This window comes from Haemorhous mexicanus, chromosome 7 (genome assembly GCF_027477595.1).
Source record: "Haemorhous mexicanus isolate bHaeMex1 chromosome 7, bHaeMex1.pri, whole genome shotgun sequence".
NCBI lineage: Eukaryota > Metazoa > Chordata > Aves > Passeriformes > Fringillidae > Haemorhous > Haemorhous mexicanus.
This window is the reverse complement of record NC_082347.1, coordinates 31450428-31467355: the sequence shown is the minus strand read 5'-3', so window position 1 is coordinate 31467355 and position 16928 is coordinate 31450428. Positions and strand designations below refer to the sequence as shown.

The 16928-nt window shown below is 41.6% G+C and overlaps 1 protein-coding gene across 1 annotated transcript in view; it reads right to left on the bottom strand.

Annotated features, from left to right (window-relative positions):
• The window catches only part of SORCS3 (sortilin related VPS10 domain containing receptor 3), a 180275-nt gene that overhangs the window by 24458 nt on the left and 138889 nt on the right, over nt 1-16928 (bottom strand). The window contains exons 15-18 of the mRNA XM_059852291.1: nt 7624-7741; nt 5981-6114; nt 1729-1842; nt 463-634 (exon numbers count right to left, since the gene is read on the bottom strand). Coding sequence (XP_059708274.1) covers nt 463-634; nt 1729-1842; nt 5981-6114; nt 7624-7741 — 538 coding nt within the window. The remainder of the gene's footprint in view (nt 1-462; nt 635-1728; nt 1843-5980; nt 6115-7623; nt 7742-16928) is intronic.

Below are 16928 nucleotides of genomic sequence, written 5' to 3'. Positions count from 1 at the left end.
ATAACAATGTCCCTCATTGTTCCACATGAGTGTGAACATGTTCCCCACTGTTCTTAATTTTTCCCAGAAAAGCTGAAGTTAAAGCTTCGCATCCCAGATACAGAATTGTTGATCACAGAAACACCACTTCTGCCTCATAAACTCCATAAACTGCAGTTTACTGTAAGCAGCAAGAAGTGAGTGGGGAAATAAATTTTTTGACCACATCTATCTTTCTTCAGCATTATCATCACTGATAGAAAGATAACCAAACACCTTTAGTGTGACCCAATATGACGCACTTGTATGGGTCACTGTAGCCTTCAATTCTCCTAAATTCCTTAAGTCTCGTAAATATCAGAACCATTCACCATTTCATGATTCCCCCTGGATTACTATTTTCCTCTCAGCAGCCTGAAAAACAAAGGGAAAGAATGCCAGTCCTGCCACACAGAGAAAGGTTTACTGAGACCACTAACACACCTCTTCCATGAGGATGATGAAGGTGGCGTTGTGCCCCTGCTCCATAACCAGCTTCCCGTCGGAGGTGAGGATGTGCAATCCCCGAGGAGCTTTTCCAGGGCATTTCTCCATCTTGGCCATGTACTTCTCTCTCAAGCCATCTGTGCAGTTGTTAGACACAATCCTGCGGTACCTGGGGAACAGTATCAGAGGACATTGGGCTCAGACTGTGGGCGGAAAAGTTCCTTTGTTTTGTTTTGTTTTTGTTTTGTCCCTCCACATTAATGCATGTGTTTTTTCAAAGTTTAACAGCCTGCACGATCCCCTCACTGAAAGGAAGACTCAAAGAGACTTAATGCTTTATTAAGTAGGAGAAAACCAAACCAATTGAACCTATTCTGGAGATTCTCAGCAGCATCACTGAAAAGAGACACATTGTGGAAGTGAATTACTCTGCCTTACTAAAAGGCAGAAAATTCCTCCAACCCAATGCCTGCAGGATTCCATCCTGCATCCCAGCTTTTTAATTATACCATTTATTAGGTTTTGTCTGCCTCTATTGGGTTAGAGGGCACTTGAAAAAATATGACAAGGGCTTTGCCCAGTTCAGTTTTAAAATGATTTGAGGTATGGGTTTTTCTCTTGGCTCTTCTTGGAAGATGATGGCTAAACAGCAAAACTCAAGTCTCACAGCATTTCCTGCATGATAGTAGAACATTTGCAAAGTGATGCTGCCATAATAAACCAACACTTGCCATCTGTTCTGGGTTAGACCAGGAGAAACCAGCACATGAAGCTTGTCTGAAAAACAGCGCATTGTACGTACAAAGTGAAAATGGCAGAAGAAGAAAACATAAAAGAGACTAGAAATTGCTCATTTGAGCCTTCCTAGAAGCTGATATAAATAGGAGCTGTAAGATAGTAATAGGTTCAATAAAATACAATGTGAAATACCTCAAACCTGTCCTTTTAAATGTTCAGCTGTCTCTCAGGCAGACCTTTTTGATTTGTGTTTTAATTTTGCAACAAAGGGGAGCTCTAAGTCTAGGCTCAAGGGATCACACCTCACTTGATAGTAATGCAGTATCTATGTGTCACTTATGTTAACGTGCTTCTCCCCCTCTCTGAGGAACAAGGCAATTTTCCATACAGATGCTGTTGCAAACATCACCTCATGGATAAGACTGAAATAGAACATAAAGGGATGCAGGGGGAAAAAAAATTACTATCCAGGTTCTCTTGTCTCCTGCAGTCACCAAAACCAGACAGATTGCAAGATGCACTTACCCAGTGCTGTTCCAGTAGTTCTGACCAACGTTGCAATCCTTGGACAGGGAGGATGGGCTGAACCAGAAGGCTGGGATGCACTGGTTGTTGCTGTGCCTCTCATATCCATAGTCACTGTGGAGAGAAGTCAGGAATCCATCACTGTAGCCTCCACTAGAGTTAGCCCAGAGTTTTAGGTGATGTCCCCAAAGCAGGAGTGTATTGGTGGTTCTCTGCTGGGATGGCACAACATCCAGAGACAAGGTGCTGGACTAATTGGAAGAGCAGGAACACAATTCACTGAGGGCACTTGATCCCCACAGCAGCAGAACTACCAAACTTGCAGAACACTGCAGGACTTGTGCTTCATTTGGCAACAAAACGTGACAGAGATTCAGAAAGAGTATTGTATTGTTTGTTTCCATTCCTATTAATGTCTGACCTAAATTTCACTTTTTGGGTTCTTTTGGTTTGTTTGTTTGTTTTTTGCAGCCTTTACTTTTAGAATGAACCAGGCTAATTCTAAGATCTAATGTCACTTTTTCACAACAGTGGCTAGGAATATACAACACTAGGGGCACTTCCTGAGCAACTAACCACAGAATGTATATTTTTGTACGGTAATGGGCTCCCTGGCTAAGCTGTGACTTGCCCGAGAGAAAAAAAAAACAGGTGATGTTTTTCCACCACTAAACTAAAACACAACCAGCTTTGTAGTCTAAGGATTACATGGTATTCTGTCCCCCAGGGAAGGCAATCCAGGGTATTGATTCTTCCTTGGACCACCTAAGAATGGAAGTGTACACAACCAGATCCAAAACTTCTTTTTACAGCTGCCTTTGTGTGTCAATACAATGATGAAGCAATAGGATTAATACAAGCTTTCCGTAAGTTTTAATAGGGTCTGGATCAGGTTTCTATTTGTAGCCTTTATTGACAGGCTAGATTCAAAGGACAAATAAAAAGAGATTCTGGATTTTTGCCTGCAGCTAGGTAACAAATGCCAACATGCTAAACCTCTCTGAAAACACAGACACTACAGAAGCCACTGTCTTGAAAGCATTCTGTGCCCTTTAGGACACTGAGTTTTATCCTTCCCCTGTTCAGAGCCTGAACTGCCAACAGAAAGTCTCTAGGAAGAGCTTTGGTGAGACAAAATTGTGCTACGTCCCCAGTGGCCCAGGCTGCTACTGTTCTTTTTTTGGAGGGCAAAAATTCTGTGAGCTACTTTAAATGGTTTGGAGATTCCCTAATGCTCTTTCTCTCAACATTCAATTTAATCATTCTCAGTGGGTCCGACCTGCACAGTCAAAAATGCCTGGCAGGGACTTTGTAATTAAAAATATTCAGGAGGAGCTGTACTTTGCCCCAAAGAAGAAAAGAGCTGCATAAATATTTAATAAAATTAAAGGCAACATTGCTGTGTGCCCTCAAGGTTCTGTGCTTGTTCATTAACTTCTGGTAAATGTATATTAAAACCTCACATGCTGCCCACCTTCCCTCTCATAAGCCCCAGGGTTTGCATAAGTTAAGGAAATAATCAAGTCCAGCTGCTGTGCTGTCTTTCTCAGGAAAGCTATCTTGACAGAGTAAATAAAGAAGCAGGAGGAGGGAAAAGAAAGCTCAGTGAGCACTTTAATACCACTTATGAGATCCTTCTGCCACTCTCTCTGCCAGAGAAAGGCCAGAATTTCCTTCTGGAAATGACTGCAAGGGTTGGCAGGAGTCACCCCTGATCCTGACTCATATGGATTTTTTGAACTGGGGCATAATCATGATTTATGCCCCTGAATTTTAGATCAGCCTTTTATCTAACTGCAGGGAACAGCACTGCAACCATGAGGCAGACAGGGGCAAGGGCACTGTGACCAAATGGGAGGGAACACAGCCCCCACAGCATGTGCTGAAGGGCTCCTGCAGTTATTTGTCCTATCCCCACAGCCCTCAAAGGCAGGCGTCATCACAGCAAGTGGCACGGGGTGCTCCAAGCCCAGAACCAGCTCCAAACCTTCTTACTGAGGAAGCAGAGGGCCCATCTGGCAGGACTTGCTGGTCACTGCACTCACATTCACAGTGCTGGCTGCTGGCCCTCCTCCTTTCCCTGACACCCACAGGACCTGCTCAGCTCAACCCAAGGGACAGAGCAGTCACTGCTTTCAATAACTGGCAACTGTGAGCCCAGGCAGAAGAGGCTGAGTGGACATTTTTCCTTGAAAGAGAACGAGTTTTTCTTGAAAGAGCATCAAGTGAAACTAGGAGCTGTCCTTTCACCTGTCCTGTCCATCTTTTAGTGAGCAGAGAAAAGGCACTTGTCAGCATCTCCCCTTCTCACACTGACATCCCAAGGAAGGCAGATGAATCTAGAATATATTCTGGAATAACCTGTGTTTTACAACTGGCTAAGCAAGTGTCTCATACTTTAGAAGTCACAAATCAGTGCACAGGTTCACCCTTCCTCTCTGAAAAATCACTTTTAAAATGATCAAGCTCAGTGCCCTACTTCCAGCACTGCCAGTATTTTCCTGAAATGGACTGTCTCACACATTCTTCCAGTCAGCCCTGCTGAGTAGCATAAAAATTCACCAAAAAGTTTCTTCTGATTCTCCATCACCAGCTATAAAAATTTTGCAACTGGAAGCTAGTTAACAATTCTGTTGGCAGTGCAGGGTCTGAAACAAAAGCCAGCTTGTTGTCCTCTAACTGCATTTCCTCTGCAGGACTGACAAGTTTAACAGCAATACCCTCTCATATTAGGGGGAAAGTTAATCAAAAATGATGCTGAATGCATGCAAGGAATCTGTCAAGTGATTGAAAAGGTGCATTCTGATGCAGACCCTTTTCAAGGTGGCATTTAAGGCCAATTCAGCTACCACAGTTTTTCACTCACAGCTTGGAAAAGACAAACTTCCCTGTGAAAATATAAAGCGGGTGAGGAAAAGACAGTGTAAGTCAAAAAAAAAAACAAAACCACACAAATTCATTAGCATCTCTGGAGATTGGTGCTGGATTCACCCCAGAGGCCCTTTCCAATGCCAAGGGCAGATACTGCAAGGCAAGACAGGTCATCCTGCGAGTTCCCATCATGTGAATGAAGTGGAAAGATCTCATGAGTCAAGATATGGAGTCTCTGATGTAATCTTGACATGAGGAACAAATTAAATACCCATCCAGGTCAGATGAAAATCTCTTTTCTATATCCCCAAATCTCCCTTAAAGACAAGCTACTACAATATTCAAGGAAATACTCTGGTCAATATTTTTCTTAATTTTGCTGTATTTCACTATGTCCATGCTCTGAAAGAGAACTGTGAGCCTAAGTCCAAATAAATGTACAGATCTCATGCCTCACACCTCTTCAGAAAGTATTTGAAGGTAGATGAAGTGTTCAGGAATAATACCAATACCAGTCAGACACTGATCCTGAATAACCTACTATAAAAACTAAAATGTTTTCCCAGCTGATCAGCTTTAAGAATATTTTGAATTCCTTTTAAATGACATAATTTAAGCTCAAACATCACAGACACTGACAGTCTCAAATCTCAGAAAAATTGCCTATCACAGGTGCCATGTAGGAATTCCTTGAGCAGCGATCCTGACATGCATTCTCCCATCTCCTATCTCTGATTGTCAAGCAATAGCAAGCAGTGTCTCATTTCTCCCCTCCTATATTTTTAAGCTGTTTTCAAAGTGACCTTAAAGCAATTTGAAAATTATGGTCCCATTAAGTTAGAAACACCAATATTTATGCAAAACAAGTAGTTATATCTGACAAGGGTGGGCTGTACAGTCATGTCACAGAAGCCCTTTCAGAAATTTCTCAATAAAACATTGTTAAGAAGCAATAAACTGTTCCCAGCTATTCAAGGTAATAATGATAAAAATGTGCATGTTTTGCTGGCTTGCCCCCTAGGAAGTCAATGACCTTGGGAGAGAAATACCGTCCCTCTGCTGAAAGGAATATATTTTGGACCAGAGAAGTCCTGGTTGTCACTATTCTGGAATGACAGACATAAACTGTCCATCAGTACTTGCAAGTGTTTTGCTTTTGAATTCCAGGCTTGGATTTCTCATGGAGATGAACAAATATTTCCTGCAGATGAAGAGGAAGCTTTCTTCACTCAGCAGGTTTGGGGGTCACATTTCTGCTATATGGTATGATCACAGCTATAAAGCTGCAGGAGACTCACTTCTACTGCAAGGTTTTCTGTCTGGGTAGTATTTCAGGACAAAAACACAGCCCCTGCACAAGTCCCCAGAGTCACATACTCACCACTCAAAGTCTCCTTGGCCACAGACACATGGTTCAGACACCACAGTTTGGGAATAGTCCCGACCTAGGGAACACTGGGCTCCAGGCTTGCGTTTTTTATAGATCTTCCTCTCCCCCATGACACAAGGCTCCCCCTTCATTGACCAAGGAACAAGAGGAGAAACACAGTTGAGGTGGCAGCTGGGTCTTAAATGGAGCACTTTTTCAAAATACATACAAGGCAATGAAAATGAGCATTTATCTCTGGGAGAGTGGGGAGTTACAGTCCTGCTCTTTTGTGGCTTTGCAAAATCAAAAGTCTCCTTGGGAGTACTCATGAGCACAGTATGCCCAGCGTCGAGTTAGGATGCCAGTGACAATGTGCCAAAATGCCTGGATTCCCAAGCCATCACACCCACTTATCTCACCTTTCAGAAGGCATTCACCAATATCTGGTCCTACGAATTATCCTGAAAAGACAATGTGGGTGTAGGCCAGGGTTTCTTCCATATGTCAGATAAAGTCTACTGCAGAAGCAAGTGCCCAGGCCTGAATCCCAGGGCAGGGGACAATACCCAGTGTGAAACACAGAGCTCAGCTCCCTTCCTCTTTCTGTGACAGAGCTGGCTTTGTTACAGACCATATTGATGTGTGTTTCACTGAGCTTTTCAAATGCAAAGGTTTCCAAGAACACTACTGGGAGTAGGTAATCTAAAACAAACATTTGATATTTAGGTAAGTTGCTATAAACAGAATTTGCTATTTTGCAGATGTAATTTGTCTACATAGAAGTAAGAAAAAAAGACAACACCTAATTGAAATACCTCTCTTCCGTATCAACAGTGATTCCCAAGATTGCTGCATGGTTATACATATGTCTTCCCTTTCCTTTCATTTAAATTCTTTTCATTTATTCAATTCTACAACTTCAGTTATCTTATCCTTGCCAAATTAATGTTCATTTCTCATTCATGGATTTCATGCAGGAATGTCACAGTGCCAAAGGTTCTGGCTCTAGTTGTTACCCTGCAGGGTGTGGGACATCATGCTGGTAGCCAGTAACCCATAAGTAATCTGCAGAGGTTATTGACCTCTCAGCTATAGTTCCTTCAGGACCTAAAATATCCAGCATGAAAATAAGCCAGTGTATGAAAAACAAAGCACGCATCCTTGAGTAGAATGAAATAATGTGGTTTTCTCTGATGTCTTTTATTCAAGAGCTTTTCAGATTCAAGGGTTTTACAGATATTCAAGAGTTTTACAGATACCTGTAGGACCTGCAGGACGAATAAATGTTTTTATTTTCATATTTGAGTTGGGGAAATAAGAGAAAAACTGAAACAAAATTATTGTAATGAGTCAGTGACTGAGCTACAAAGAATTCAGCGTCATCTACAATTCAATCATAAGGTGTCATTTTACACTGCCCTTAGCATTGAGGCCAAAAAGATCCAGCTGGTGCAATGGATTATATTCCTAAAAATAGAAGGTAATCTCCTGAGCTTGCCCATAGGTGCCTGGCCCCATGTTTATTCATGCACATTCTTCAAGGGACACAAAAAAAATCCATATGCTTTGCTGAAAAGAACAACTGCATTCCCACCTGGAAACACAGAGCAGGGGAAAAGGAACCCCAGCAAAGACCCCCTGGAGAGTGGGGATACCTGATTGTGCAGATGCCAGGTCTGGTAGTCATCTTTGGTACACCTGCGGCTGAAGAGAGACTTGTAATCCACCTTGACCAGCTGCCACTCAGAACGGAGGCTGAAGTGCCCAAAAACTCTGAGCATGGGAGACAAAAGGAAAGAAAGAGTCAGCCAGACTCATACTTCCATTCAGCCAATAACAGCTCATGAATCTCAGCTGCAGAAACCAATACACAGTGTTGGAGCTTAATGCCAGAAAATGGTATTCAGTCACGAATATTTTCCTGTTCTTACAGCATCCTAGGAGTGTTTAGCCTTTTCCTGACACTTCATACACAGCCTGTGTTGGAAGGTCTTCTCCTGACCTTAGCATCCAGCAAAATGGAACCCAAGTCTAATCACCCTTATTGCGATGTTTAGAGGAAGTAAATGTTACTTTTTCATTATTCTGAGTCTTTCACTAAACTACATTTTTACCCAAGCCACTTACGCGATTAAAAGTTTTGTTCTAATTATTCCAGACTAACCAAGAAAGAGGGAGAAAGACAAGATTTACAAAGTTTCCTGTGAAATCAAAAGAGAAGCAGAAAACAAGACCTCCCCACAGTGACTGCAATTCACATCCTGCTGTGTCCCTGGTGTGCTGCCATTATTTATTCTAGTTGATCTTAGTTTACACTGTAATCATACTGAGTTGTTGGCTTTGCTCTCTACTCACTCCTCTAGTCTGCACCAAAATTGCTCTTCATTTTGCTGTTCTCCTTTAAACAACAACCACCCAGGAATCAATCATGCCCTGGAGACCTGCCTCAGCTCATGGGGATCAGGGAGACAACGGTGGCTTGGCAAGATCTGAGTGTATGAAGTTGTGGGTGTGCTGTGGAAACCTGTCTATATCCAAGTTCTGCCTCACAGAGGAGCTTCACCAAGCTGAGAAGCAGGAAGGGTACAATACAAGGAGAACCTGTGTGCTGTCATGAACAAGTGGCTCAGGTTATGAGTGAGCAAGCGAGGAAGGACTTGCCTGGTAGAATGGATTTATTAGGTAGATTGTTGCTGGCTGTCCAAAGCCATTCTTAGTGTAGTCCTAATTGCAAGGTCTGAGTGATAGGAAACACCACGGCATTCAAGCCATGCTACAGGAGAAGCTGCAGTTCCTGTTCCTCAGCACAGAAGGCACACCCTGGACCAAGATAAACCCACAGAAACCAAAGCAGTATGGAGTGCCAGAGCACTGGAAGCAGGAGGGAGAAGGGAGGAATGGGAAGGAGCATGGTGGGGGGATGCAGAAAGCCTCCGAAACTGTACTCAATAGGAATTCTAACTGCAGTTCCCCTCTCCACTTTTTCTTGGCACTGGGTATGTCCCATGTGTTTTCAGCACATACAACCTTGTTTGTGCTGCATGTGCTGCACCAGTCCCTGCAAAACAGCAATGCAGCAAGCAGAAATCTTTCAGTCCAGCAGATTTACACCAGTATAGGATTTGGTGCTTATTACATGGAAAACACAGCAAAAGGAAGAGTGAACATGACCAAGGAGAAACACTGGCATAAACCCAGAAGAGGACAGGGCTGGAGAAATCCAACACTTGGCAAATAAATGCATCTAAAATTACCATCTTACTCCTCAGACTGTTCCTTAGCTAACTGTCCATCAGGAGAGCAAAGGGTTTCTTTGTGGTTTACAAAACCCACCAGAATTACTTGATTTTTAAATCTATTTTAAAAAGATTTTAAAGAATTCCTTCTGCCATGAAAATTAATGAAAAAACCCCAAGGTTTTCTAAGAGGAAGGCAACGTATTAGCATTCCAAAAGCACAGAACATCAGATACTCTTTAATTAAATTATTTCAAAGAAGATCTTCGTGTATAATTGCTATAATTTAGATGGAAACAATACTACACTAAATGGAATTAGAGGAGTGTTAACAGAGGTTTTCTTCTGCACTGCAGAGATGGTTCTGGGTCAGCTGATTCCTAAAGTAGTAACTTTTCTAACCACCCTCCCCTTCCTAATAAAAAGCTCATTAATGCTAATCAATCACTGTGGAAGAGACTTCTGAGATAAGAGCAGCAGAGAAGCCACCAAGAACCTGCACCCTGTGAGCCCTGCTCACCAATGCCAAATGCCACCAACAGCATGGCTTAACTGGCCAACACCATGAACGTCGTGTGACAGCTCAAGATGAATTTGCTGTGCATTTGAAACTTCAATCTGTTTCCATAAGCACATACAAGGAATGGAGGAGAGTGCTATGTGATCTGCGGGGTTCCAAGGTTCTATCAAGCAGCTTTCCTTGCAAAGTGATGAGAGTCTTCATTGTTTGTGAAAGTTAAAAACAGCTAAACAAACAACAACAGGGCACAAACCCTGATGGAACTAAACCAGGTGTTGCAGCTGAGCTCCACTTTCTTGGTTTTATGAATGACATCACTGGATGTTTAGCCCAGAGTGGCCAAGGCGCATGCACAGGACCTCTCCCACCATATCTGTTTTGAGGTGGCCAGATCCAATAGAGATTTGGGCAGACAGCAAAGAGCTACAACATTTTAAAACTCATAGCATCCAGCTATCAATAAATGCTTGGCACTAAATGCTCCAGTTCCTACATATTGGTTTCTATATCATGAGCAAAGAAACAAAACAAGTTCCAAGGAAAGAGATGCAAAAGAGATTGGTGAAGCCTTATTTTTGCCTACTCAACTGGTGAGTCCTCACATCACTTTGAAGATCATTCCATTTATCTGATTCCCATGTGCCTTCATTTCCCATTTACTTTGGTCACTAAATAAGGCAGGTGAATTTTTTTTTTTTTTAATAAACATAGCTAAACTATCAAGATAATACAGGGAGAAAGGAAATGAGGTACTATAAATTTTGCCTCAATAACTTTGCTTACCGTAGTCTAACTGAAAGCTCTTAATTGCTTGTTGCAAGCATAGAAAATGAGAGCTGGGTTTTCAAGGTTCAGCTTTGAGAAGCCAACAAAGAAGGTATATTTTGATTCTTCCATAAAAGCAGTCTGATGTGGAAGTCCTTGAGAAGCAATAAATACAAGAGCCCAGATGGTATTTAGATGGAGTTGGTTTTCTGACTAAGCTCAATTTTACAAAGGTTCTCCAACCTAAGACATAGAATGGCAATTTACTGGCTTTAGACTGCATAGTTTTTGTTCTATCTCTCTGAGTAAGTAGTTACAACTCCACAAAAAATCTTAGCTAATAGGACAGCATCTTCTCAACTGGCTCTATGCATAGCTGACAGTGAAATCATTGTCAAGAAAACAGAAAATGTTTCCCAATCCTTTCTTTAGAGAAACAAGGCAAGGCTTTTATTGCCGGGGCTGGATGTCATTAATTTGCAGAAAACTATTAGAAACATGGAAATCAATTCTGAAATGCTTACAGTTTCATGACAGAGTCATTTTAGAAATGATCATTGCTAATGCTGCTATAATTATATCTTTCATTAATTTTTTAAATACACAGTAGCTTACAAATGCAGTGTACACTGCCTGGATAACCTTGTACAGGAGCTCTTTAAAAGGCTTTTTACATTTATACAATGTTCTCTTTGCCTTTGCCTTATCATTCCTTGTATTGTTGATAACTGTGCTTTTTATGTAATTCAATACTGCTCATTCCTGCCAGGTCAAGAGAATGAATTGAGGGTCACAAGATAACAACTCACCTGCCTCTGGTCCATAGATTCAATCCTGTCCCTGCTCATGGTGTGAGAAACAGACCTCCTCAAGTAACAGCTCCCACAGGAAAGGCATCAGCTGTATCCTTGTGGATCTATCCCTGCTGGCAGTTTCCGATGAGCTGCCCAGCCAGGTATTAAAATGTAAATCCTCCTGCCTAAATCAAGTATTCTTCTATCATTTCTGAAGTAGACTGGTAGGACATCATATGGATCAAGCAAGCACTGAAGCTGCCTGTACTTGGCTGGTCTGGTCTGGGTAAAGATGGAAGAGTTTCCCTTCACCAGCCCTCCCAGCTCCTTTGGGACACCTTCTGACCTCAGATGGGCCCAGAACTGAGACTGGAGATTCCAAGGAAGGAAGAAGCTGATAACACCTAACATCAAAAGTACCCTCCTTGCTGAGACAGTTTTCCTTCAATGGACATCCACAAGGTGAGAAACATTAAAAGCTTGGGTGGCTTTTTCCTTCTCTCAGTGCTCCTCTGAAGCCAGATTTTAACAAGATTAGGCCCCACAGAGTAGACTGTAAGCATTTTTAATAACTAAAAATAAAATAAAAGCCAAAGGATATAATATATTTAGTAGACAGCATCTTTTGAGATGAACTACAGAAGCAGATGGATGGATCAACAGACAAGGAAAGCCAGAACTACAGAAAGAGAGCCAAACATATACTTTAATTGATAATACTGAGAGAAAAGCTAATTGCAGTGTCATCATAAATAGACTGTTTCATTTATAAAAGCCTGAAACCAACTTTGATTTTTATTTCCTTTTATTTAAAAGAAAAATGCTTGCAGAGGAAGTGTCTTAGCAAGCAAAAAAAAAATCCCCAATAGTAAAATCACCCAAATTAGTGAATACTTCAGCTGACCTAAATCTGTGCTTTTGTTTAGAAAGGAAGAAAATCAAGTAAGATCACTATCTGATTTCAGTTAAAATCCTTCTTTATTTACATCTGTGCATCTAACAGGAAGTGCCAGAAGTAAATATTTAATGGGCAAGAAGTGCTGTGAAACACAATCTGGAAGAATCACCTCCTGGTAGGAAAACAAGCATGTGTTGGTCTGAGTTTTGGGTTGGTTTTTTGGGTTGTTGTTTGTTTGTTTGTTTGTGGTTTTGTTTGTTTTGTTTTTGTGGGGGTTTGTTTTCTTTTTTTTTTTTTTTTTTTTTTTATTTTTCTAGTCCCTTGAGAGGAAGCTTTTCTATCACTGAAACCAGGGGGAATCCCAGGTCTGGAGCAGTGAGTAGGTAATTCACAACAACTGAAGGTGCTCACTCTCATTCTGATGTCCAGCAGAGGAGCACATGTTGCTACTGCTGCACTCTTAACAGATATTGTCTCACTCATAATTGCCTTGATTCCTTTGGGATTTTTTCCCCACAAGCCAGGCTACCCTGGTCCCCCATTCCCTGGGGAATGGTGAGCCTGTGCTAGAGTTGCTGGCTCAGTGAACACTTACAGAATGTCTTGGTACATAGATGTACCTCCTTAACTTGTTGATATTTATAGCTTTTGAGTCAATGAAAGAAAATGCTGACAATTTCACACAAAGAAGAGGGCCTGGTATGAAATCTGGATCTGAATCCATCTCTGTGTAAGGAAGGAGCAGTAAAGTGAGACAAATTCCTGCATGCAGGCTGAGCTGGCTGGGCCAAAACCACACAAACAGCAATGGAACAGTTGCAAGTTGTGCTGGTGGGACCAGATTTTATGAATAGATGAACTATCTCTCCATGAATTAAAGATAAATCATGACTTTAGAGAAAACCAAATGGGCTGTGTAATCTCCCATTTTTTTAAATTAGGATTTAGATGGAATTAACATTAAAGGAGGTCACTAGTTACAAAGAAATTTGATAGAAAGAGACTGAGACAAGGAAGTAGAACTTAACTGAAAGCACAAATCAGCAATTAGGGAGAGCAGGAGAGGAAGAGTTAAACTGTCTCATGCCTAGCAAGATGATGCAGGAGGTAAGAGACTGGAAATAAGGGAAACATAAAAAATGAAAGATGACACTGGAAAGGCAGGCAATTGCCAACAAAAAACATTGTCTAATTTTTTTCCTAAACAATAAATATAGTTTCTAAGAGCCTCTTTAGAGCTTTTAATTTAGTTGCTTTTGGCTGACCTGTCAACTAGGAACAGTAGCCTGAGGGCAATGGGTGATGACTCAGGGCTGCTGTACTTCTGTCTGTGGACCAAAATAAAGTAAGAAAAACAGCTGGGTTTTTTTTTTTTTTTCTAGAAAGAAGAGATGCATTTTCTTCCAAATAAAACACACCATCCATTTGGATCTAGATTTTCAGTCGTGCAAATTAGTTTAATTTAGACCATTAAAATAGACCCTCTCAGGTATAAAGCCTTCCAGTGATACTACTCAGAAGGAGAAAAAAACAACAGCAGTGAAACTATCATGAATGGACCAACACCAGACAGCAGTGTGCATCAGGACAAATTTGTTCAAAAAAATCTTGGTCTGTATTCTATTTCCCAAGGAGAAGGGTCACACAAGAAATTTCAGAGAATTTCTTCTGCAAATTAAATCTGAGGGATGTGGTTCATTTCCACTGAAACTGAATGCCATGACATCAAGGTTGCCCACAAGAAAGAAATTCAAAGTGTTGTTCACCAAAAATCCATATTGAACTGGTCATGAAAAGCTGCACCACTATCAGATTTCAGGTCAGGAGAGAGAGAGGAGATGGGGCAGGCAAAGAGTTTCTGTGAATTACAGATCAAAACCAAAACCTTGTAATAAAAATCCTACAGAACAATCATGGCAGATCCTTTCCCTCAGCTTTGGAAAACAGTCCTGGTATTATTCATCAGCTCAATGGGCACTTCCTTTATAGTGCTAGCAGAAGAGAAAACCACTGCAAATGACATGGTGCAGCATGATCTTCTAGTGAGCAAGTAATACCAAGTGCAATTAGTAAGTAATCTGCAGAACTGTAATTACAAAGCAGCCCTACAGTTTGGACTCAATTTCCCCTTTAGCTGCACACACACTGCATAAGGCAATGGGGGAGACAGGGATTTTTGTTATTATTTTTTCAAATAGGAAGTGCTATCAAAATAAGAACTTCCTGAATGACAAACCAAACCTTTTGAAATTTGGTCTCTAAAAAATTTATTACCAATGTTCTCAAACAACTTTACATGACAATTGCTTCAAAAGAAATCCCAGCAACATGAAAGAGAGTATGAGACACCTAGGAAGGGGGATGGGAAAGCATATTAATTTTTAATGCTGTTTTTCAGAAGAGCTCTTTCTCCTCTTCGAAGCACTCATGAAAGACAACCAGTTTCTGACAGCCTTGAAACCTGAAGATGCTGCCACTCTCTTCTAGAAAAGATACTGGCAGCTATCAGCAATCATCTCCTCATGGTGTGGTCTCAGCAGAGGCAGGTGCTGCTGCTTTGCCAGAAGCCAGATAATACAACACATCCAGTAATTTCAATCTTTCCTCCTATGAATCAGCAGATTTCCCAGCAGAATTGTCCAACAGAAATGTGGCAGCCATTCCTTAGAATATGTAGGCTCCAAATGCATGTGACAGGTGAAGCACAGTGACAAGATATGCCTGGATATCAGAGAAGAAGGCCCAGAAGAGGAAGCTCTGGAAAGCTGCTTTCCAACACTCATTCAGTTCAGTGATCAAAAATCTGTCAGAGTGAACTCTGCAGCCAACCCAACACTGAGCCTTCAAGCTCCCAGAAAAGCTGGTGTGCTGTGCCACCCTTTTCCTTGTGCAGGATCAGGGAGAGATTCAGCTGGGAAGGTGCTAAGGCAATGTAGTTTCTCAGTCCCCTGAGGGTTGGTGTGATCAGAGCACCGGAATATTTCACATCTTGCTCTCACAAAAAGGTGAAAGACTCAGGAATGTCTGTGTGCACAGCATCCTGCCCCTTCCTGTGCACCCTCCATCAGGCCTGGGTGCTTCATACAGCCCAGCCCACCTGCAGGCAGGAGGACAGCACAGGGCCAAGATCCATCTGTCCTTACCAGCACAGGAAACAAAGTACATGAGTCTCTAGATGAGAATATCTGGATCGTATTGCCATCAGGCAAAACTTGCCCTTTTATCTAGGGAAAAGAAATCATCTATCAGCCTGCTGCTTTTTGTGGCTCCTGCAAGGGCTTCTTTCTTTTGTTCACTTCAGCAAATTCCAGTCTCAAGTGAACACACCTTTCTCTAGTCCTCCTCCCTGCACATGCACACCTCTCCATCCCCCTTGTCTGAGCATTATAGACATGACTGAGCATCTCCCTCCCCCAAAGAAATGGGAAGAGTCTGCACAGTGGGATCCCCATCTGGGACTCTGAAGACCTGCATTACTGCCAAGCTCTCCCAACGACAGCCTGCTGAGTGCCTGACCATGGGCATGTCCTTTGTTCTCCCTCAACTTCCCTACTGGCAAAATACAGCTGATGATGTTGACTATGTTAGCATAATATTTGATCTAGTGTCCATAAATAGCACTTGACTGCAGTGACAGTAATGCTTGGCCCAGAAAGTCAAAGATGGACAATACGTGCCACAGAGCACAACGCCTTCTCCGTGTGTTATGGCTTCTGCCAGGAATCTTCCAGGTACATGGTGCAACTGCTGGGAACTGGTCTTGGGTCACAGACATCCTTTTCCTAAAGCCAAATAAATCACACGGTGCTGTCTGAGAAAGATTACTCTAAGCAGATGTTCTCATCACCTGATTTGTCTTTCAGGTGCCACAGAAAGACCTCAGCTCACTTTGCAAGTATTAACAATGCAATCAATATTGTGCTTCTTGTGGACTGTTTAGGTGAAATCATGCAGAGATCCAAAGGCTAAAAAACAGAATCCTCCTCTGCCAGAGAGGGAGATGGGAGGAGGAAGTGACACTGATTAATCTTGGGGTCGTTAATAATGTTTTTAAGTCTTGCAAACAAAGATAATGATATGTGCAATCAACTCTCTTACTCCAGGGTATAAACTGATCATCTGCTGGGATAAAATGGGAATTCCTATAACACACATTTTCTTGTCCATTGTAAAGTCACTTGATGCCATTAGCAGATTGATCATTTTCTCACAAAGTCCAAGCTATTCATTACTTCTAGAAGGTTTTGAAATTAGATCAGAATGCAGCTCACTATGGCAAATGCCAATATCCTCTCAATCATTTTGGTTTCTTTACTTAATAATTGTACTTGGAATTTTTGTTCTCAGATCATGTTCCAAATATTACTTTTTTTTCTGTGTGCAGTCATTATTTTAACAGATTCACTTTAATTTCATGGGTTCTATTATGAAGAGTCCTTATATACGTTTGTGCACTGCAGTCTGCTCAGTCCCCTGAGAGAGGACAGAGAAACTGAACTCACAAGGACATCAGAGCCTTGCAGGAAAATCCATAGCCAATAACAATGCCAGTTGCACTACAAATATTGCACTGAACAGAAGAAAAAAAGAAAAACTGAAAAGTGAGATAAAACCACAGTAGAGACAACAATTAAAATGTAACAGTCTAGTACCTAATGGTACCCATGCAATTTGGATAACCCAGGCTTTGAAATCTTCTCTCTGATCTTTAAAACAGTCCACAGTTCTGGGAGCTCTGAGAGAATGC